We start from the raw sequence: 22,826 nt of genomic DNA, 5'->3' as shown, positions 1-22,826 counted from the left end.
GGGCACTCACTTTGGATCTCAATATGAGGAATTCAACAGGCACAGTCATCCACTGGCAGAAATGTTGTAGTTGAGTGTCCTGCATTTGAGGATATTGCAGGGGTCCAATCATCTGAAGTGTAATGAGTGAGTCTCTTCCTGGGAGAACGACCTTTATTTTCATGGTGTCTTCTCCTCAAGATATGTACATCATCAGTCTGACTGAGCAATCAGAGTTCCCCACAGAGAAGTAGACATGTTCAACATTAATAAATCAGAAGGGCCACAAATAGGAGAAAATGTTCTAAACATATGATGGTAATATATAAAAATGAGAATATAAATCTGTGCCAGTCAAAAAGTTGCTATCCCCGATCCGCGGTGTATACAATTGATGACTGTGCATACAGGAAAAAAAATGGTTAATGCTAATAGAAAAATAATTGCTTCTTGCACCACAGTTGTGTTCCCAGAGGTAGCAATCAGAAAATACCTTAACCCATAAAGAATTCTCGAATTAGGTGGGGCTAAACCATATGAACCTTTTGGCTGTCCTCAAGAATTTTTACGGTGCTTTACTGAAGCAAACGTGTTGGTGAACCATTTGCATAGAGAAATTAACCAGTCTGATGTAATGCACTGCCTTTTGTCCTTCTTTCTATATCCATATTAGTTCTCCTCAAACATGGAAAGTAATTCATACCTTTCATTTGAAAGTAATCTAAAGAATGTTATATGTCCATATCAAAAGAGGTTTGATTCCTTTAGCCTTAATAAAAGCGCGGCTGGCTCATGTTCTCCAGCTTTGGGTGTTTCATAGATTCACATACTTGAATTATTCCCTGTCGCAAGGCTGGGAACTCTCAATAACAGTCTAACATAGCAATGTACTATTGCCCACAACAACATTGATAAAGCCATAGATAACATACAGCCCATCCCCATCTTTATAAGAGACCTGAACTACAGCCGATCAGCTGCCAGGGCCTACAGCTCTTCTGCTGACAGTCTTCCAACTGACAGTTTTTTTTTACCACATTTAGTGTGAGACCATTTTAGCAATTAAAGTGTCTCTTCAAGCTCCTGTTTAAATCTTTTCGGGACTTTAGAGAAGTGGTATCTGTTAAAAGCTTGCAAAGCCTGTGGGAAAAGAAAACTGTACATGGATTAGGTTTTAATAATTTACAATACTCCACAGAGCCACCACCAGTGCAATAATGTAGACAAGCCTGTTATTTACGAAAGAACTACGTTGTCTGTGAACATGGGGAGAAAATAGAAATGGTAAGAGCAATATTCAGCAGCACAGGGAGAGGGAGTACACCAGCCACATACAGTGTCATGTATAAGCACTCTACAGTCACAGACTGTGCACTTGAATAATAACCCATATTATGACCTGCCAGCCTGACTCCCTTCCATCTCCTGCATGTCCATCAGTTTTAATGCCAGTGTGGAAAGTGGTGTGCAATGGAGCATGTGTGGACAGGCTTTCCCCAGCAGGCAACTGTAAACTAAGAATCATCAAGTTTGAGCTAAATCAAACAGTTCGGTGTGAAACAGCATGGTACAGTTGACCCAGCGAATACAAGCCCAACCCCACCCATGCTTGGAATTTCCTGCCCCAGGTTCGGGATGCTTAGGGAGAAAATTGTGTAGTAATAGATAGGCACCTAGTGTAACTGCAATGTTTAACAGGAAGCAAAAAGTGAATTGAATTCAGTTAAACGGAGCCAGTGGAAACAATATTTGTACCTCACTAAACATGATTGGAACCTCCTCCAAAAACAAGTAGCCAGCTGGCCAACGAGATGCTTATTGCGACTGGACAGCCAGGTAGTGGTGGTCAAAATCTGGAGAACCCTGGCCTCTTTGACCAGTTGGAGGGCTTCAATTTGGTAGGGGAGACCATATAGCTATCAACACCCCAGATGAAGTTGCCTAGCAACATGTCTAATGCTCTAAAATATTGCCTAGGGAGAAGTAGTAGAAGGTTACAAAAATATTACAATAATTTAGGAATTATAATAATTTTAGCCAGCACAAATCTGCCAAAGGTGGAAATGGGAAGCTTCCTCCAAACCCCCACCTGGGATCTCAAGGCTCCAAGGTTACAGCTTTAATTGTGTTTTATAACACCGAGATATTGGAATTACACTGATGCCCATGTAATTTCACCACCACCCTTATCCAGGATTTACTTCGGTCAGGTGGGGGCCAGAAGAATGTGGTGGATCTAGCCCAATTTACCCCACAGGTTGGACGCTGATTTAAATTCTTCAAGAACTTTGGTTAACAGAGAGGTGTCATTGCGTACGTCTTTAATATACACTAATACATTTTCTGTGTATAATGATAATAGATGCTTGGAATCCGAGAGTGGGATGCCTCAGCCCTGCCACTGGGTGCTAAGCATCATGTCGAATGACTGCTTGGCGAGGGCAAATAACAAGGGAGATAGTAGGCACACTTGTTGTGTGCCCTTACAGACAGGAAATGCCTCAGAGGAAAATAAACAGTTTTAACCTTTGCAGAGGGTTCAGAATATAAACGTTTGATCCATAGAATCATCTTCCTTCCTATTCCAAATATTTGGAACACCGTGATCATATAGTGCCACTTGATCATGTCCACCATGATCATATAGTGCCACGTAATCATGTCAAACACTTTCTCCAAGCCCAACACTAAATATGCGGAGTGAGGCCACCATCAAGAGTCTGCTTCCATAATGCGTTGTAGCCGCCTTATGTTTAGGGAGGTGGATCTGAAAGGTATTAATTAAATTTGGTCTCTGTGAACCAAATCTGGCACCTATGTGAGCAACCTACCCACAATAATTGTGCTCAATATCTTTTAGTCCAAGTTAAGAATGGCCAGGGGTCTGCATGAGGATGTTTCCAATGGATCTATATCCTTCTTGGGAAGTGAAACCATCAACACTTCCAGCACTATATGAAGAAGGTACCCCCTAGAAAACCTTTTAGGTCTAGGAACAAGAGGGAAACACCATTAAATGCAAAACTGACTCCCACTAGACCTGTATTGCTTCTCTATTGGTTTATGAAAGCTCTATGGACTAACCACAAATTAATTTAATACATGCTAATCAAATTCATATACATACTTGTATTTCACTCATTTCTTAATGTAGATTTTTTTGTGTTCATTTTGTTATATTAAAACCCTTTCTTTACATTCAAATAATTATCATCAACTCAAAGCACATAACTCTCACACAATGTAATACATCAAATGAGAACCTTTTTTAAAAAAGAATATGAAACTGTACAATCATATAGCGACAGTTTATGGCCGTTATTAGTCGTTGTGTTCTAAGTTGGCATCTTGTAACAGCTGTCACAAGATCCTAACTTAAAACACAACAACGTCTAAATCTTTCTCTCCAATGTATTCACTTCTGTACGTAATTTGTGGTTGGGAAGATCATAAATGAGATATGTATGTGAATCTGTGCTGTTGTTTGTAAGGAGAGAGTGGAATTGTGTTGTTGTTGGCCGAGGGACACATCTAGATAGACACATCTAGATATGTGCCATAAACTGTCCCTATATGATCAAACAGTTTCATATTGTTTTAACATTTCGTTACATATTAATTTAAATTAATCTGAGGTTAGACAGAGAGCTTTTTAAAACCAATAAAGAAGCAATACATCTTTAGTTGGAGTCAGTTTTGTATTTGAGAATCAGCACTTCCCTCAGCGTTTTTGGCAATGGGTGGGTATTCGGCACTGATTTAGAAAGTTTGTTAGTCTAGCAAATAGTGGTTTGCGATACCTATCGTAAAATTCTATTGGAAGCCTGTTGAGACTTGACATTTTACTCTTAGCTCCTCTTCCATTTAACCTCCTACTTCGAGTTTGACAACTCCATAGTATCTCTGATGTATGATGGGATCCTGGGCAAATGCATAAAGTCTAAGAGTTCATGTAAAAATGTTAGCTGAAGGCTCGGTTACAAAGCAACGAAGTCTCCTATAATAGTCGTAAAAAGTAGTATACATTTCACATTGCGTGTCTATATCGGCAAAAGCTAAACAGATAGCTGTAATGAGAGTGGGTGTGTTCTTCTCCTGCATGAGTCGAGCCAGAAGTCGGCCAGACTTATTGTTCTTTACTTGGGTTTTGGCAACATATGTGCGATAGTCCAAACATCGCAACTTCTCTATGAGAGTGGCATGTTTCTCCCTTGCGTCAATAAGGACCTGCTTTGCATTTACACTGACAAGTGGCTCGGCCGACTCCTCCTCCAGATGGCCCAGTTAAGCTTCTAAAGTAAACGGTCTGACACATTTAATTAATAAGGAGGCTGTATATCTTGCATTCACCTCGAAGTACTTGTGTATACATTCTCTCAGAGTAGTTCGAACTGCTGGATCTTGCAGCATAGGAGGTTGGAGTTTCCATGTCGGACTGGAGGGAGTGTTCTACCCCATACCACACCCACCAGTATGTGATTGTAGTCCATGACCATTTTATCAAATATTCGGTAAGGGTCACTGACGCTTGTACCATTTCTGGAAGGATGAAACGATCAAGTTGGACATGGAGGTCGTGAGAAGACGAGTAGGAGTATATTTTTTAGTCGTATGACCGATTCTCTTTATATCCATTAAGGACCAGTGAACCAAACCATGGCAATAGCACTTCAGCAACACTATTCACTGGGGAATGCAGGAGAAGGGGGCAGTATATAAGTTCACCTGCTCAATTTTTGGGACATGCCGGTTCAAAAGGTTGCCTGATTGGTATTATGGAGGTATGTGCTGCCCAACTGATGGTAACCTTTCACAAAAGTGTATTTGTCTGTCCACTTCAACAGCGGCTGGCCTGAAACGGACCCCCAGGCACCCCTATCTGAGCATGTCTCTTGCAAATGCTGAGTATCTAGTGTAAAAGCACTGACCCCTCCACATTTTTAATAACCTGATCCCTTCTGACTCAGTATGATGGATGTCTTGAATAAATATGATGTACACATCTCTGCAATTAGAATAGGAGTATACATTCTTCTTTTTTTTTAAGTGTGCATGCCTTGAATATTTCAGGTCATGGATCTGAGATGCTTAAGTGGCATCTTTGCGGATTGCATTTATCCAGAGAAAGAATAAAACTCGCTGTGTGGTCACTAAATAGTGTTGATGCCTATCAACAGTTGCACCCCCAGCAAACCTTTCATATGCAGCGCAAGCACTGCAACTCCCCATCCCAGGGCCAAGGAGAAAAACACTTCTGCCCAAACTGAGAATATCATAGAACTTTGTAGATTCTTTCCCTAGGCAACATGCTGAGCTAAGGGAATTGTGGGGGTGGCAGTAGTGGGCAGCCAGGTGCTGCCAATCAGCCAGGGGCTGCCCAATCAGTAACTACAAGTGTGATATACTATACACTTGGAGCCGCAAATCAATACAATTAAATAACTAAGCGCATTTAAATATCCTATGAAGGAGCACAATAATTGTTGTAAATCACAAGAGTTCATCAACTGTCTTAGGGGTCCTCAACGTTAGATGATCAGATACATTGCTGCAGGCAGGAGATGATGCTGAAACACCGGAGTGCCCCAAGCCAGTTTCCTCTTAGGATGGGCCATCCTGCTGATGCAGCACTGCAGCAGTGACAGAGCACCTTGTTTGTTCTCGAGCACTTAGTAAATGTAAATGTTAATGTACAGGAATTTATATAGCGCAAATCACCAACCGGTTTCTAAGCGCTTGCTTAGGGAACCCGTCCTGGTATTCCCCTGTGAGATAACCCCGGCAGGGTATCCTTAAGGTGAAAGCCAGGCATCCCGCCGTGAGGGGCCGTTGTGGAGATTAAGCAAGCTATTGCCCAGAGTCGCAGAGTGTGAACCCGTGAATCGAGTAGGCACTGGAGCGAGAATTGTCGAGTCCATGGACATTTTAGGACTCAAGACCCCGCCGAGCCGGGAATCGAACCCTGGTCCCGGGCTGACCTCTGCTTCCAGGTCTGCCTCCTCTAACCAGTGAGCCACACTTCTCCACATATGTGGTAGTATGTGGTGGTGATGCTCTGTGAACTGGCCAGTCCTAATTCAGTGAAGGATCACATTCCAAGGGTGGCACTACCAGCAGGCATGTGTTTCTCCACCCAGTCCCATGCTTCTTCAGGCTTCTTGAAGAAGTAGACTTGTTGATCCACAATTATCCTTTGCAGGAAAGATGAGGGTGTAGCACAAGCCCATGTCTCTAAATTTACAGTTAACACCACTGAAGGAGGCGCGCCATAGTTGGACAGCCAGGCTAAAATTCAGAAATAGCATGATTTAATTACCATTTGTGTCAGAATGGCAAGCTTCTCTCAAATATTGTAGCAAAAAGTATTTTTCTCTATAATTAAGTAATCCCAGCACTATTGGTTAAGGTGGTGCACCCTGGGGAGGGTGACGAACCATAGCCCTGCATGCTCGCTCCTCCTTGAACATTTTGGACGGGCTGGACTGCAACATTTTCTCCACCATCTCTTGTTCGACATAGAACGTGTCATTGGGGTCCCTCATTCCCACTATTCGGATGTTGGTATAGAGAAAGGGTCCTTTGGCATCCTTGGCCCTGCCTTCAAGGATTCTGATTCTGTTTGCGATTTCATTCAGCTGTTTATTTATGTCTTGTGTTTAAGGATAGAGACCTTTCAACAATAATTTGTTGTTGATCACTTTTACAACTAGCTTGCACTGATGTTCATGAAGTACATTAAGGTCGATAGCCCCAGAGTAAAATTTATATTCTAAGACAATATGCGAGGCTTCTGAAGCTTCCAGGATTTTTTTGAGCTTAGCTGATGAGGAAACCAACTCAGAGAAGGTAGGCCAGTAGTGGGTATTCAGTATTTCAAAATTAACAGGGCCTGAATTCCCTCTAGAGGGCGTCGTGCAAGAGGGGGAGGGAGTGCTGCACAGTAATTTTAGCAGCACCCACCTGGCCTTGTCATCCTTGGTACACTTAGTTGTGGAACGTCCATCCAGTCTGTGATGCCTTTCAATCCAGATATACATCTCCTATCTGACAACAAGGGACAAATACTTCTCGACAAGCCTCAATCCCTACAGTTGATAGCCTGACTCATCAACAATTAGAAGTTGGCAATTTTGCTACACCTGAGGACTGCAAGCAGATTCTTTTCTCTTTTAGAATGTGTAAAAATAGAATGGAAGCGTATTGGTGTAAGGACAAGGAGAAAAAAATTGATTTGCTTAAAATTTGAGAATTCAGGTTTCATATATTCTTCCATTAAATGGTGTTTAGCAGCTATCTCACATTTTCTTGCCATCTGACGAGGCTTCACTTTTCTCAGACAGGCACACCAAGGAGTTCATCAAGGGTTTAGTCTGATCTTTTCCTCCAAAAATGAGATTGCCACCAGCTAGGAAGTGACCATCTGTTTTGACTGCATTTGTAAGGCCACCTTTCTAAACAATTTATAGAGCATTCTTCTAACAACTTCCATGTAAAACTGTTCTCTTACTAGAAGTGCCATCAGCTAGAAAAGTAGGCGAGTTCAAATCTCTGTCTTGCATAGTATATTTGATTTTCTCCGAAGACAAAGTAGCATTATGTATAAATCCCAGGCTATCTATCTCATTCTGTAGAGGCGGCTGGCCTCCTAAACGTGGAGCCCTCTGGCCTCCTAAATGTGGAGACCTCTTATCACAGCTTTTAGGACATCCCATAGCACTCTTTGGCTCATCTGACCCATGTGGCATAATGAAAGGTATTTTTTGTAAAGCTTCTCTTATTTCGTGTACGACAATCGGGTCTATAAGGAGGAAGTTTTTGAATCTCCAGGTGCCCTATGGCGCATCATGGCTCCATGTAAGTTGCTCTTGGCCACGATCTGAGATTGTTAAAGGGCCCTTAGTGACATCTTGGATCTGCATTAGAAACCACTGACCGAGTAGAATGTAATTTATTCTGTCATAAGAGTGCTTGGTTGCAGAGAAATGTGAGTAGTTCATCAACAAGGGGTGTTGGTATTGCCACGTGTTGATCAATCATAGATTGTCTAAGATGGCCTTGCCTGCTGCTGGGAGGGGTTGTGTAAATTTGGACTTGTTTCTAACCAATATAGCAACACTTGTCTTTTTCGATGGAGCTTAGGCATGACCTTGAATAGGGAAAAATGTGGTACAAAGTCTGTGTTGGTACTCTTTAAGCAAATGTGTCTCTTCTTTTGTATATTTAACTTTTGGGCTTTATTGACCTTTTCTTGAAGGCCTTACTCACTTATTGTTATCTCACTCTTTCTCTTTCTCTATCTCTATCTCTCTATCTATCTCTCTATCTATCTCTCCATCTATCTCTCTCTCTCTCTCTCTCTCACTCACTCCCCCCCTCAACCCCCCCCCCCCTTTCACAATTACTTATTGTTTTGTCTCCCTGGCAATGCGATCCTGGTACCTAATGGTATCTTTCTATTAGTTTTCCACTACCTACTGTTTCTTGCTTGCGGTTTCTTTCTCTCTAGTTCTTCAGTCGCATTTACTGACATCTTTCTCTCTGCCACTGCCTTTCTCCTTCAATAACAGACTTTCTCAAATGCTGATAGTGTTTGTTTTTGTGACATGCAACTAACTGGTAGTCTCTGTCTAGCACATGCTAACTCTTCCTTTCTTTCTTACTTTTTTCTTTCACTTACGTTATTTAGCTTTCACAGCTTATATTGATTTCAGTGTACTTATTGCTTGTTCATTATGTTTTTCTTTCTTTACTTTCTCTCGTCCTTACTGACATTCTATTTTCTTTTTTTCTCCTTCACCAGGACTGTCCGATTGCATGGGTAAACACAATGGTGTTTGACTACAAGGATCGTCTGAAGACTGGAGAGTTCTGCTTGTGCATGTGGTCTTCTTTTCCAGGTATTGAATGCGATTACTTTTAACAATATTTTATCCTCTGTACCAGTGTAGAGTGTGCAATTGAGTAGCAAATGGGTAAAAGTCACTGGGAATGTTAGAAGGCCAGGCATAAATGGGAAGCATAAAGGCCTGCTCTAGACCGACCTTAACTTGAGAGGACAATGAAGCTATGTTTTGTTTTTCTGTGGTTTGGGGGTTTCCTTGAAAGCATCAGGGATTTGTGGCATCCATGTCAGATGTAGATGTAGGCAGAGACTGGTTTATAGAGGGGATTAAGACAGTTTATGGTCATCTTTGTATTGGCTCCTCTTCACCGATCGACGTGTGAGTAGGTGCATTGTGGGCTCCTGCAGAGCAAGAGGGTACTTACTTTTGAAGTTCCCTTACACAGGAGGAGACCGATGAGGCAACGCTTTCGGACTTAGTAGGGTCCCACTAAGGAATGGCAGTACCTCCAGCCTGTCATTGAATATCATGTGGATTAGGTAGTTTTAGCCTATCACACTGTGTAGATAGTTTTTAACTTTTGGGTCCTGACGAATTGCACTGCATCACTTTGAGCACAAAGCATGAAACATGTTGCCCGCTAGGTAGAGAGTACTTCCCTGGAACTTTGTACCGGATAGTGACCTCCCCTATTTTTCTTTTATTAAGGTAGCTAGCCACACCATTAAAATTGTAGAGTGGACTACCTAACCTTTTTTAACATTTTCACCACTCCCCGGTATCTACACCCCGCCTAGGGCCCTCACACCCATGCACCAATTAGCAGGAACAGAAGATCTGTGATAAAGAGCCCCTTTCAGGGTGCCCGTCAGACATTGCACCGCCAGTTTGACGAGGAGCAAAACCCAAATAATAAAGCATGACACCTAGCTTGTTGGGTGTGTGAGGGTTTTAGTCCCGAAAGGGAGATTCCCCCCTCCCTTTCCCCCTTCGTTTACTGGGGCCTTGTCCCAACCTTCTTTGACTTAATTGTGGTGCAAAACATTTGGGGAACTGCGTACCCTTCTTTGTTTTTTAACAGTAGGTGTAGCCAGAAGGTTTTAGTTTTAGGCCCAAGGCATGTGGTCATTATCAGCGGAGTATGACATGTATAGTGATGCCATGGCAGTGGCAGTAAATGTGGCCCAATCACGCTTCATTTAAAGCAACTGTACCAATAAACATGTACTGACATATTTATTACTACAGTGTAAAGGTGAAATTTGAGTTGTTACCACAGTACTGCGAAATTGATAGTATAAAAACACTTTTCAGTCTCTAAAACTCTATTAATAGTCTTGAGATCTCTTCAATGTGATTTTACAATTCTACACAAAAGTATCCCATTGCATCCTGATTTTGCTTTAATAGCTTTTGGAATAGAGTCCTGTATTGGAGAGCAAAGTTTCCTATGGAAATTAAGATGGGAAATCAACGTTATGCTAATTTGGTGTTGTGCTGGGCTTCTCCGGGAATCCTGGGACCATGGCCATAAGAACCTGGTTTCAGTCAAAAATAATACCTAGTTTGCACAAACGCTTTTAGACTCTCTTCTGCTTTTTCAGAAAGCCTAGGTTGAAAGCATGGGGAGGTGTGCTGTGTCTGAATTGGACGGGTTTTCAAGTTTTAAGATTGGGTTGTCTTTTGGTTTAAGCTGTTGTCATGCCAATGCTCTCAAAGAGTGCTACAAAATTGACTCGGCAAAGAAACCATCAGTCCTGGGAAAACACACTGTTTCTGTGCCGTTAAGACCAGAGTTTGGATTAGAATTTAGTGGAAAACAGCATTACAGTGTCTTCCAGCCAGGAGGTTCTCGAGCAGTGATCGGCTGATTAAAACCTATTTTAAGGCCATGTCAAGGGAGTTGGATGTCCAAGATCATTGTTAATTTTGCAGCTCAGCTGGATAGAACTGATCCAAGAAGATCTGGACTATCAAATGGGTTGCAGATCAGGAGAGAGCTTTCCAGGGCTGTAACTGTGGTGAACTTGCATTGTCTCTTACCTGCCTCGTCCTGCATGCCTTCCATAGGCCTTTAGGATAGTACCCCTTTGGCTAATGTTGATAGCCCAGATTATGGATTTGTTGCAATTTTGCTTTTAGGATTTCTGGTGCTAGGGGTATCAAATTTTAAGTTGTGGTTGCATCCTTACTCTAAATCACAATTCCCGAACCCCAAATTGGAAATGGGTGGGTTCAATGAGTTCAGACAGCTCCATGTTTGCCCCAGTCAACTGAAAATTGTGATTTCTATGTACCAATTGTGAATTAAGGTCTTTTGATAATCCCAGGGACATGCAGTGGGTGCTAGCTCATGTCCAATATCCTAGTACCCTCCTGCACTGACTTCCTACTATGTGAGATGTTTGGACCTTAACTGGTCTCCTCTATAACCATGTACTGTCCCTGGACAATGACTAACTAATTGCTGGTAACCCTGTTCTGCATTGTAGGATCTTCATTGATAGTCATAAAAGTTAGTATGATCCCGGTGCATGCTGGGAATCCAGAACACTTTAAATTCAATGAATGCTTATAGAGAGGTTGCAGAATCCAAATGCACATATGCTGATATGCAGATAGTCAGCGGTGAAAGCTTATCAGAGACAGAGTTTTCTGAATTTTAGACTGTCCAGAAAAAACCTTCTTAAAACTGCATCGCAGCACCGATAACACAAACCTCCGTTTTACCTGTCTAACAGCTAGGAAAGAAGCAGCCTTCTACTCTTTGCATTATGATAGTTAAACAAAGCACTCTTTCGCTACAAGTTTCCAGGAGCTTCCACTCCCGTAATGGACTGCACTGGCCGTTTGTCTCAGTGAGCCATTTCATTTATCCGGCTTGTGTGAGTAAGATCGTGGAACAGTCTTGGCATTTCTTTATCTGTTTATGTATACATTTTATCTCAGAACTTTGTTATTGACTTCACTAGACTTCTTTGAGTGCTAGGAAACATTTAGAGGTGTTTTACCTCTTTTTGCATGCTTTTTTCCCAGCAGTAAACCGTCACTGTTTGTGAAGTGCTCTTTTTGTGAAAAGATAAATATTGCTACAGATCCTCACAATGTCTGTTGTATACCTCCCAGCCTGGCATTCTGTCAAACTGGGAAGTCTGCCAAAAATGTCAAAAATAACTTTAAAAAAAATGAGTAGCGACCAGAATATAGGGGGAAGTTGGACGGACATAGGAACAAGGAAAAGCAGAAGAGCAGCAGGTCATCTGGGGAAGTCTCAGATTCCACTGCTACCATGCCTTCCTTTAAAAAGGACTTTCTTAGATGAGTATCCAGGGAGACAAATCGAGCACAGAAGGTAAAATACATTGTCGCCATCATCAACATTCCTGTTCAGTGTCAATGAAGTGAATGGTTCCGACTCTCTTGCCATCAAGGACAGCATTGTTCTTTTTGCTGACTGCAAAATACCAGGATCATTCTCTGTTAGAAGCGTTCATGATTGGTGACATCACAATTACCTTGTGTTTACTTGACGTCACCATTACTATAGATGGCATGTCATTCGATGTTAAGCCACCACTCCACATAAAAGCACCATTTGACGTGGCACAGACCAGCATAGAGTGTCAAGCCATTCTCTTGGAATATACTCTGAGGAAAAGAGGCTTTCACCACCACCGACCAGGTCTCTAAATCCATTAGGACCTCTGTGTTTAATGTGCCTGCTGATGATATATTACAGGAGTATTTACCATTTCTTGCCTTGCCTCCTCCTGCATTGAAACCTCTGCAAGTTTGATTCAAGGTGTACATTTATGTCTCCAATAGGGAAGAGACCAATAACACCCATGTACTCTCTTACCTTAAGGGGTGCCTATTCTTCTATCCTGGGAAATGGATTTTGAACAACCTTCACTGGAACATAGTGACAGGAGGTTGCCGCCACGATCTCCCACAGTAACCTCCCTTATGGGAACACGTTAACAGCTTCTACCGCGAGGATCTCACTGATGGACAATATCACCACTTTCCATAACATATTCATCAGCGGGAGGAACAAGGCTGAACGACCTTTGAAAAACACCTCAACTTCCCAACCTAGAACTTCTCTCAGGCCTTTGCAGCCTCTTGCTCCAGGTCCAGTGGGGATAATGGATTATTTTATAAACACCAGCCATTGTGAAAGCGGCCATGCCTGACATGCTGAAAAGACGCAAACGTTCCCAACAGGACCTAATATTTTTGGCTTCAGATCTCAAACCAGAGTTCTTTTATTGGTTCTGCAGTTCTCAGAAGGCACACCTCACCGCTGGAAACTTCAGCACCTCCTTACAGGTAGAGAAACAAATGGACTCAGCAGGGAAAAAGATGTGTGGCACTGCCATTACCACTCTGACAACAGGAAGCGCAGAGGCACTCCTAGTCTGATATGACTAGGAAGTTTGGGATAACCTTCAGAAATTTTCTGATGAATTGCAAACTGAATGCATGCAAGTCTTTAAGGAAGTAATTTGGGAAGCACAAACTGTTTCTAAGCAAGTCATCAATGCCACCATAGATTCAGCAGAACTGTTGACTTCTGGTTATTTTCACATAATTAATTAAAGATCGTCCTCTTGGCTACATCTCACTTCACCAAAACCAGATGCGCAGTTGAAAGTGTTACACCTTCAATTGAAGTAGGTGGTAAACTGCGAGTGTTTTGCGGTCGCAAATGATGTTGCAAAACAATAGTACATGGCAGCTATCCTCGCTATTAGGAAGGGACATCCCTTCCTAATAGCGAGAGTTGCAAACACTATTTTGTGAGTCAGTGACTAGCAAAATAGCGTTTGTATATGCAATTTCCCTTTTTTGCAGTTGCAAACGGGCCGATCTTCCGTTTGCGAGCGCTAAAAACAGTCGTACATCTGGCCCTGTGTTTTTTCAGCAATCCATCTACACCAGCTGAACCTTTTTTTAAACTCATTGGTTTTACCTTTGTTTGTTTAAGACCAAAACATTTTGAAAATCCAATAAATGTTTTATCAACTACACCCCTTCCATTTAGGCGCTGTTACTTCAAAACAATCTCTTTCTTGTTGGATTGCCAATTGTATCTCTTTATGATGTCAGCTGATTGCTTACAAACCAATTTCAGGAAAGCCTATGGCCCATTCTACCAGTGGAAAAGCAAATATGTCAGCCTTGTTAAGAAATGTACAGTTGATAGATGTATGCGTGGCTGCCACTTGGAAGTCTGTTTTGTGGTCGCAAATGATGTTGCAAAACAATAGTACATGGCAGCTATCCTCGCTGTTAGGAAGGGACATCCCTTCCTAATAGCGAGAGTTGCAAACACTATTTTGTGAGTCAGTGACTAGCAAAATAGCGTTTGTATATGCAATTGCCCTTTTTTGCAGTTGCAAACGGGCCGATCTTCCGTTTGCGAGCGCTAAAAACAGTCGTACATCTGGCCCTGTGTTTTTTCAGCAATCCATCTACACCAGCTGAACCTTTTTTTAAACTCATTGGTTTTACCTTTGTTTGTTTAAGACCAAAACATTTTGAAAATCCAATAAATGTTTTATCAACTACACCCCTTCCATTTAGGCGCTGTTACTTCAAAACAATCTCTTTCTTGTTGGATTGCCAATTGTATCTCTTTATGATGTCAGCTGATTGCTTACAAACCAATTTCAGGAAAGCCTATGGCCCATTCTACCAGTGGAAAAGCAAATATGTCAGCCTTGTTAAGAAATGTACAGTTGATAGATGTATGCGTGGCTGCCACTTGGAAGTCTGTCCATACATTTACAAAGCATGGTTGTCTTGATTCCAATACCAGAGCTCACTCAAGTGTGTGGGTCAAGATACCCTGATGAATATTTTCTTTCAGTACCTTCTTGCGTACTAATGGTCAGTATTAAAGTTTTTTCTGCCTTGTAAGCCTGATGCTAGAGAGCTCTGGGATATGTTTGTAATTCTATTCTAATGTTCATGGACATCAGTGAGGATCCCAGGATGCAGAAGAAATTGGTATTTATTTGCAAGATTGCTGATGACCTTTAACAAAACGCTCTCCAAGAAAGCTGCCCCAGGGGGGCGTGGCTAACAGCCGACGATGGCGGCAGCAAACTAGAGAGGCTCCTGGAGTAAGGTGGCTTCCCGCATCAATCCGCATGCCTATCCGCTCAACAACTAACCCAGACGGGATGTCCCGGGTCCAGTGACCGAACGGCAATTAGCAGAGAAGTTTTGGAGCAGCGGTGCCCCGGGAACTGGTGGAAAAGACAGCACCCGAACACGGCCTTGTGGCACGTGCAAAGCAGCGGCGGCTGGTTAGGGCGCTGCCTGGGCAGAAGTGGGGCCTCTGCGGTGCTACCAACCGGAAGTGCTCGTAGTGAGAACGACCCAAGCAAAAACGGCAGTAGGAGTCCGATGCCCCCGCAGACCGTCCAAGGGCTGTAAATATCACCCCAACGACAAAGCAGTGCTGCGGGCAGCGGCACCACTAACGGAAACCGAAGCCGGAAAACAAGTGCTCAGACGCCGCCAATTTGTATAACATACGCCACTGCGGGCACGAACTCTCTCGAATAACAGGCTGGGTGGCCTGTGCCGAGGTCTCCGCAGGCTCGACAACGGATCCTAAGAATACCAATGCAACTGAAGAAGGGGTGCACACCGTCTGTGGAGATCCGGCCCGGAAAGCCCAACTACTGCGTGGACGAGGCGCCGCTGAAACTCGGGCGGTCCCGTCGACCACTCACTGCGAAGAACCCCCTGGTAGAATACCACCACAGGCTGCGTGCAACAGTGCTTGAACTCTTGGTGTGTGAACATGGCGGGCAGAGGGTCTAGGAATAATTCCACCCAAGTTAAGCTCGATAAATTTGCCTACGAGAAACAGTCTCTCCCCCAGACGGAACAACGCAAGTCTCTGAGCAAAGGGACGGAAGGAGAAGGTGCGAAGAAAGCCACGCTGGAGGATGTGCTGAGCGCCTTGGCCCAAGTGCAAGCGACGGTGGGGGCGACTGCAACGGAAGTAACCCTTATTCGGGCAGACCTCCAGAAAATGAGTGAAAGGGTGAAGCAAGTGGAGGTGGTAGCTAAATCCCTGGTGGAAGATGCATCGGATCTGCAGGTGGAAATGGAGAAACTGCAAGCCGATAACAAATTGCTCATGGAAAAGCTGGACGATCATGAAGGACGCTCCCGGCGGAACAACGTCCGTATCCTGGGGGTCCCGGAATCTGAAACCACGGGTTCTATAGATCTATACGTGGAAGACCTGATCAAGAACCAGCTAGCCCCCAAGGGTCTCTCAAACTTCTTCACTGTGGAAAGGGCCCATAGAGTTCCAGGAGGAAAACCGAAACCAGGGGCCTCGCCACGACCGATCTTGGCAAGACTTTTTAACTTTCGAGATCGGGACACCATCCTTCAGGCGGCCAGAGTGGTGCCGGCCATCCAAATTAAAAATTCAAGGATATCCTTCTTCCCCGATTACACGGCTGAGGTATCGCTACGGAGGAGGACATTTTTAGAAGTAAAACAGACGTTGCGAGAGCAAGAATTACCCTACTCCATGTTATTTCCGGCCCGGCTAAGGGTGGTCGCCGACAAGAAGGTCTGTTTTTTTGACTCTCCGGAGGCGGCCAGAGACTGGCTCGATGGCTGGCGCACTGCGAGGCCCCCACGTAGGTCCGGCAGAACGAACCACGGACACCGAGCCGGCAGCCAAACTGGATCACAAACGTCAGGCAAAGGAGGCGCGAGCAAGTCGCCGACACAAGAACTATCTGAGGCTGGCGGGGGGGAATAATGTAGACAACCCGTGAACACATTGGACGCTGACTCCTTTTATTGCCTACGATTGCACAAGAGTCTTGGATGGACGCTGGCCTGGGTGCCCTGAAGGGAGCAGGGATGCCGCCTGCTCAGGGAGACACTCTCCCCCAACGTGCAAGTACTCTGTTTCTGGGATGGGTTAAGCGCTCTGCTCAGTTAGGGAGGCGGGCAGTTGAAGGTCCGTTTAGCAGGGAGGCAGGGAGGGGGAGGGAGAGGGGGGGTTGTTGGTTGTTGGTTGGAAATTCACTACGTCGGTCAAAAAATGGTGTTTTCTGTGTGAATACTATAGCTGGAAAGGCAAAATTAGGGGTCCGGATCCACCTCCTAGATTCATTTGTGTGTGTCTTCATGACCGGAAATGGCGGATGGTCTAATACGTAATGCGGGGGACGCTGAGTCACGGACACGTGGCTCCCCCCTTCGAATACTGTTGTGGAATGTAAGGGGACTTGGAGATAAGGTGAAACGTGGCCTGGTACTAAATGCGTTGAAGAGACAAAAACCTCACCTAGCACTGTTAAAAGAAACACACTTAACGGGGGGGCTTCTAAGGCCCTAGACAGGAGGGGATACAAGATGGTGGCCCACTCGGAGTTCACCTCGGGCTCCCGGGGTACTGGTATTTTGATTAAAAATTCCACTCAATTCATCCCACTAGGCACGAAAACTGACGGGCAGGGTTGCTTCGCAGCCCTGCAGGGACAATGGGAGGGTCGCCCCCTAACTGTGGTATCGGTATATATCCCGCCATCCCTTCACTCAATAAAGCTTGCGGCGCTCAGTGAATTTTTGTTGTCCCTCCCCGAGGGTGATGTAATTCTGGGAGGGGACTTTAAAGCTACAGTGGACACACAACTTGACAAATTCCCAGCGACGGGCCCGACTGGGGGACCTTCCCGGTTTCAACGATTCCTGACAGCGATGGGTCTAGTAGACATCTGGCGGCATGTCCACCCCCAGGATAAGCAATACACATTTCATTCAACGGTTCACAACAGCCTCTCACGAATTGATTACTTTTTAGCACTGGGTGACGGCTTACAACATGTTGATACCGTAGACATCCAGCCTAGAGGCATATCAGATCACTCTCCGATCACCCTGACAGTTTCCACTCAAGAAAAGTCATGCAGCCGTATATATCCCATTCAGGCATCATACCTTAAAATCCCGAAAATCAGGAAAACCCTCCAGAAGGCTACAACACAATACTTCGAAGAAAATGTGGCCACTTTGACCTCTTCGGAGGTGGTATGGGAGGCTTACAAGACGGTATTGAGGGGGCAGGCCATAAACTCAATCACAAGCCACAAAAGGGAGCAAGCTGCCGAACAGTCTAGGCTCGAATCAGCACTTCGCGACATGACAACTTTGCATGAGGCAAACCCCACACCAGACACGGCGCATACACTTACACTCCACCAGCAGCTGTACACCGAACATGTTCGGCAGAGGGTGAAGGGGCACAAAACTGATACACAGAACAAGATATATTATGTGGGAGATAAGGAGGGAAAGATGTTGGCCTGGCTAGATAAGAGAGGGGGTAGTTCAAGGGGAATCCAACAGGTGAGAGATAGCAACGGTGGAATTCAGACAAGCCCTGAACGGATAGTGGAAGCACTGGCGACACATTTCGAGGAAGTTTATACCCCATAACGGGCAGTTTCTACTGACATGGCGCGGGCGGCATTGGGCAGGATAGAAACTCCAATATTGCAGCCAGAAGCAACAGCCGACTTAGATGCGGCCATAACTAGGGATGAAATACAATTGGCTATACGAGCGCTGAAGCCTGGCAAGGCGCTTGGACCAAATGGCATTCCAGTAGAATGGTATCAGACCCAATCAGAGGAGCTAAGTGCATATTTACTCGCCATGTACGAGGAATGCCTAGAAAAGGGTGGACTTCCGCTCAATCAGAGAACGGCCACTATAGTAGCGATTCCCAAGCCCGGGAAACCGCAAGAGGATTGCTCCTCATACCGCCCTATCTCTTTGCTGAATGCGGAAAGTAAAATCTTAGCCAAGCTCCTTGCTAACCGGTTGATGGCGCATCTACCTGACCTCATACATCCGGATCAATCCGGGTTTATGCCCCACAGGAACACGGCACTGAACCTTCGCAGGGTGCATGGGGTACTGGCGAGAGCGGACTTGATCCACGATCAAGCAGTAATACTGGCCCTAGATGCGAAAATGGCATTTGACCTAGTGGAATGGAACTACCTGTTTGAGGTTCTTGTTTGTCTGGGCTTCGGCTCGAAATTTATATCCTGGATCAGACTACTATACACGAAACCAGTTGCGCATGTGGTGGCAAACGGCCACATTTCTCGAACATTCCGTTTGGGGCGAGGCACCCGCCAGGGCTGCCCCCTCTCACCATTGCTCTTTGCGCTCTCCCTAGAGCCACTAGCGAATTTGATAAGGCAAACACCCTTACTTAAAGAGATACAATGGAAGGAGGGCTGGGAGGACCGGCTATCCCTTTACGCGGACGACCCAGAGCGTGGTGTGCCGGTGCTCTTGGACCTCTGTGATGATCATGGTAAAATTTCAGGTTACACGATCAACTGGAATAAATCAGAAATGTATGTTTTGAAAGGCCCAGTCCCGGTACTGGGCCCTGACTGCCCCTTAAGGTTAGCTGGCTCCTCTTTTAAATATTTGGGGATCCACGTCACAATGGACCCAACGGAATTTGTACAACAGAATATGGCACCACCCTTGGAACGGCTTAAACAAGACGCCAAGTTCTGGGCGGGGTTGCCCTTAACAATGCTGGGAAAAGCAGCGCTATACAAAATGATGTCCTTGCCCCGCTTCCTATACATACTGGAGAACACGCCGTATCCAGTGGCGCCAGGGTATTTCAAAAAGGTGGCAGCAGTGGTTTCTGGTTTGCTGTGGAGCAATCGCCCGACGCGTATTGCGCAAGCCAAATTACACAGGGGTTGGTACGATGGTGGAATCGCTTTGCCGAATCTTAAACTGTATTACTGGGCAGCTCACCTTAAGCCCATTAACCAGTGGAATCATGCTCCACAGACTGACCCAGCTTTCCAAGCAGATAGGGCACAACTGGGTACCAATAGTATGCTGGCCCCACTCTATGACCAATGTCGAGTGCGAAAATTAGCGGGACCCTCTAGACTTACCGCAGCGTTGTGGCATACGGCACTAGCTGCTCTGGGCTGGAAGGGGAAAATTACCAAACTCACCCCGCTCTGGTACACACGTGCCTTGGGAAATTTGAGATACAGCAAGGGCTTCTCTCACTGGGACACCATTGGGATATGCACGGTGGGAGACCTGTGGGAAAGAGGAGAGGTTATAACATTAGACCGCCTGAATGAACTATACGAACTGGGGCCACAAGAATCATACCGCTATGTCCAGATACGCCATGCTTTACTCACGGCCATCCCCTCCGGGGAGGATATACCAGAATCATCCCCGCTGTAGGATCGTTTTCTAACTGACTTCATGATTGAGCGAGCGACGTCATTGACATACCGCAAGCTCCTTAATAACTTACCTGACCCGCTGACCTCATTGAAAGAGAGATGGGAAGGGGAAGTGGACGAACACGAATGGAATTAGGCGCTAGCATCCCTAAAAGAGGTAGGCATCTCAGCCAGGCTGAGACTCGTACAGCTTAAGGTCCTACACAGAGTGTATTACACGAGAACACTACTACACCGTATACACAGAGTACAACATCCTTACTGTCTCCGTGGCTGTGGGGAGGAGGGGACCTTCTTTCACACAATCTGGGACTGCCCACGCATCCAAGACTATTGGAGACAAATAATGCGCACTGTGTCGCAGACCCTGGAGACCTCTCTACTTCCCGAACCGCGACAATGTCTCTTAAATGTGTGGGGACCGAATGACCTGTCCAGATGTGGCCAACTTTGGGTTACGTTAGGCATGATAGTGGCCAAGAGGGATATCGCACAGCGCTGGGAGGCGGTAGAACTACCAACGAAGTCGCAGTGGTGCATGAACATGGATAAGATAATGGTGACAGAGAGGGCGGTATACTTGAGTCGTGCATGTCCAGGGAAATGGAACAAGATATGGACCCCATGGAATGTGTACTGAGGGGAAATTTGTGATCCTCTGCCAGAGGATGGCCCGTTGGAGTCAGATGAAGAGGGGGAGGTCGGCTGAGGTGCTACGAAGGTGTTGCAGAGGGGAGAGGCCATTGTGAGTGGGAGGGTGCTCGAGTCCTGAAGAGTGGGCAGTATGGGTAGACATGGGTGGGACTGGTGTAAAGTAACGTGTAGGAACATAGGCGTTACTGCCCGTCAATCTGGGTTTGACTCAATGATTATAAATAGTGGCACATACTGTCGGGTACACTTCCAATACAGCTAAACATCACTAATTACTTTTTGATGACCGCAATGTGATTTCTTTGTTGTTATTCCTTTTGTTGTTTTCATAAAAAATAGAAAACTAAAACCATTACTGATTAGCAACATATCGCCAGTTATGTACCTTTCACTTTGCCGTGAGGTAAACCTTTTTCTTTTCAGCAACGTGATCAAAGTATGGACTTACCCTTTTGCACGGCATCCAACGTTCAATTATTAGCGGCCGGCCCTTTGTGTTGTAGGCGAATGGCTGTGTAATTTTGTAAATGTACAATAAAGGTTTAAAAAAAAAAAGAAAGCTGCCCCACCAATAGAAATCTAGAATGTAAAGGCACTGGAAGGTGCTTTGTTTGGAGCCAAGAATATTTTATCATCTACGGAAAATAGATTCATTAGACTTCTGTTTCTAAAAAGTAAGCCTTTGACTCCTTATTTCGTGACTTGGCGCTTAAGAAAATATCCTGGAAAGTGGCACTTACGCCTTTGCATCTGCTGGCACAGGACATGGTCATTCTTGACCTGGAAGAATATAGAGAACCCCTTAAAAATTTATTTGCTTTTCCTGGTGCTCAAAATTGGTTTGTGCATGTAAGAACTATGCTTAGTAAGCTGGGGATGGATGAGTTTTGGGCTAACCCAAAAGACATTACCTCCACTACTAAAATGGCTATAAATTCTGCATACTGGCAGAAAGTAGGTGTTGATACTATGTGCAAAAGTGGAGGTACTCTGACTCTTGATTTTATAAATTTAAAATGTTATTTATTAGGACTCAGTTGATGAGATTACACCCCCTTGGCACGGAAACTGCTCTTATAGGTACCAGACTTTATTAGGGCTTTCTGTGCCAAGTGAGACAATGAAAAATGCAAGAGCACGGAGTGCCCGGCGTAGAGGGGCCTGTCTGAAATTATAGAACGTTTGCTTTTCTTCTGCTCTGCGCACGATCTTCAATGGCAGAAATAGCTATGGCCTTTATGTAGGAATTTGGGCACAAGGAGGCACTTGAATGCCCTTAGGATCCTAAGGACTCATTCCACAGGTTTGGTGGATTTCACTGTTGCAAGATACCTCCAGACAGCATGGATCTGGCGATCCAAGTGCACCTGTGCTTCTTTTGCCTAGGACCATTAGGATGAGCAGGAGAGAGAGGCAATGGTGCTCTCCTTATTTACCAATGAAATATACTCATACTAGAGGCTTTCCTTATTCACCTGGGTTTTTATATATTTTTAAATTTTTATCCTAGCTGTTTTAATGCATTGCTTTGTGATGATAATTTGTATGAAACTTTTATGAACTTTGTATTGCCTGTTTTAAATCTAGATGCACTGGCACTTTACATTAATTATGTGGACTAACATGTAAAATATTGTTTTTAAGGAAATCTGTATCTGTGCTTTCATGATCTGTGTTGGTTGAAATAAAGCTATGATGATGATGTAGTCCTGGTTCTTCTGTATCATCTTCATTGAAGTCAGAAATGACCTGTCCTACTCCCCGGTTACATTTTCTACCATTTGAGATAAAAATGAACATATTATATCTAACTTGTCTCCGTATATCCTTCCAAAAACTGCCTCTATGAGGCAGTTTGCTGCTTCAGTTCATCATCGGATTTACAGCTCCTGGACCCTTATATAGATAGGGTTCCTTTCTAACATTCCTAATGTGAAGCCTGCCAGGCTTGTCTTACCTCATTCTTAGACTGGTTAGGCAACAGATTGTGTTATAGGTGTTGCAGTGTTTTTAACTTTCCTAATGTTAAGCCTGACAGGCTTGTCTAACC

At 44.5% G+C, this 22,826-nt stretch overlaps 1 protein-coding gene across 2 annotated transcripts in view; it reads left to right on the top strand.

Moving 5' to 3' along the window:
* PIK3CD (phosphatidylinositol-4,5-bisphosphate 3-kinase catalytic subunit delta) overlaps positions 1-22,826 on the top strand; it is a 766,219-nt gene that overhangs the window by 417,176 nt on the left and 326,217 nt on the right. For both annotated transcript variants that reach the window (XM_086921389.1, XM_086921391.1), the window contains exon 10: positions 8,780-8,876. In XM_086921389.1, the coding sequence (XP_086777515.1) occupies positions 8,780-8,876 (97 nt within the window). The remainder of the gene's footprint in view (positions 1-8,779; positions 8,877-22,826) is intronic.

This window comes from Lissotriton vulgaris, chromosome 5 (genome assembly GCF_964263255.1).
Source record: "Lissotriton vulgaris chromosome 5, aLisVul1.2, whole genome shotgun sequence".
Classification (NCBI taxonomy): Eukaryota; Metazoa; Chordata; class Amphibia; order Caudata; family Salamandridae; genus Lissotriton; species Lissotriton vulgaris.
Note: the sequence above shows the minus strand (reverse complement) of the source record. Positions and strands in the feature narration are given on the sequence as shown.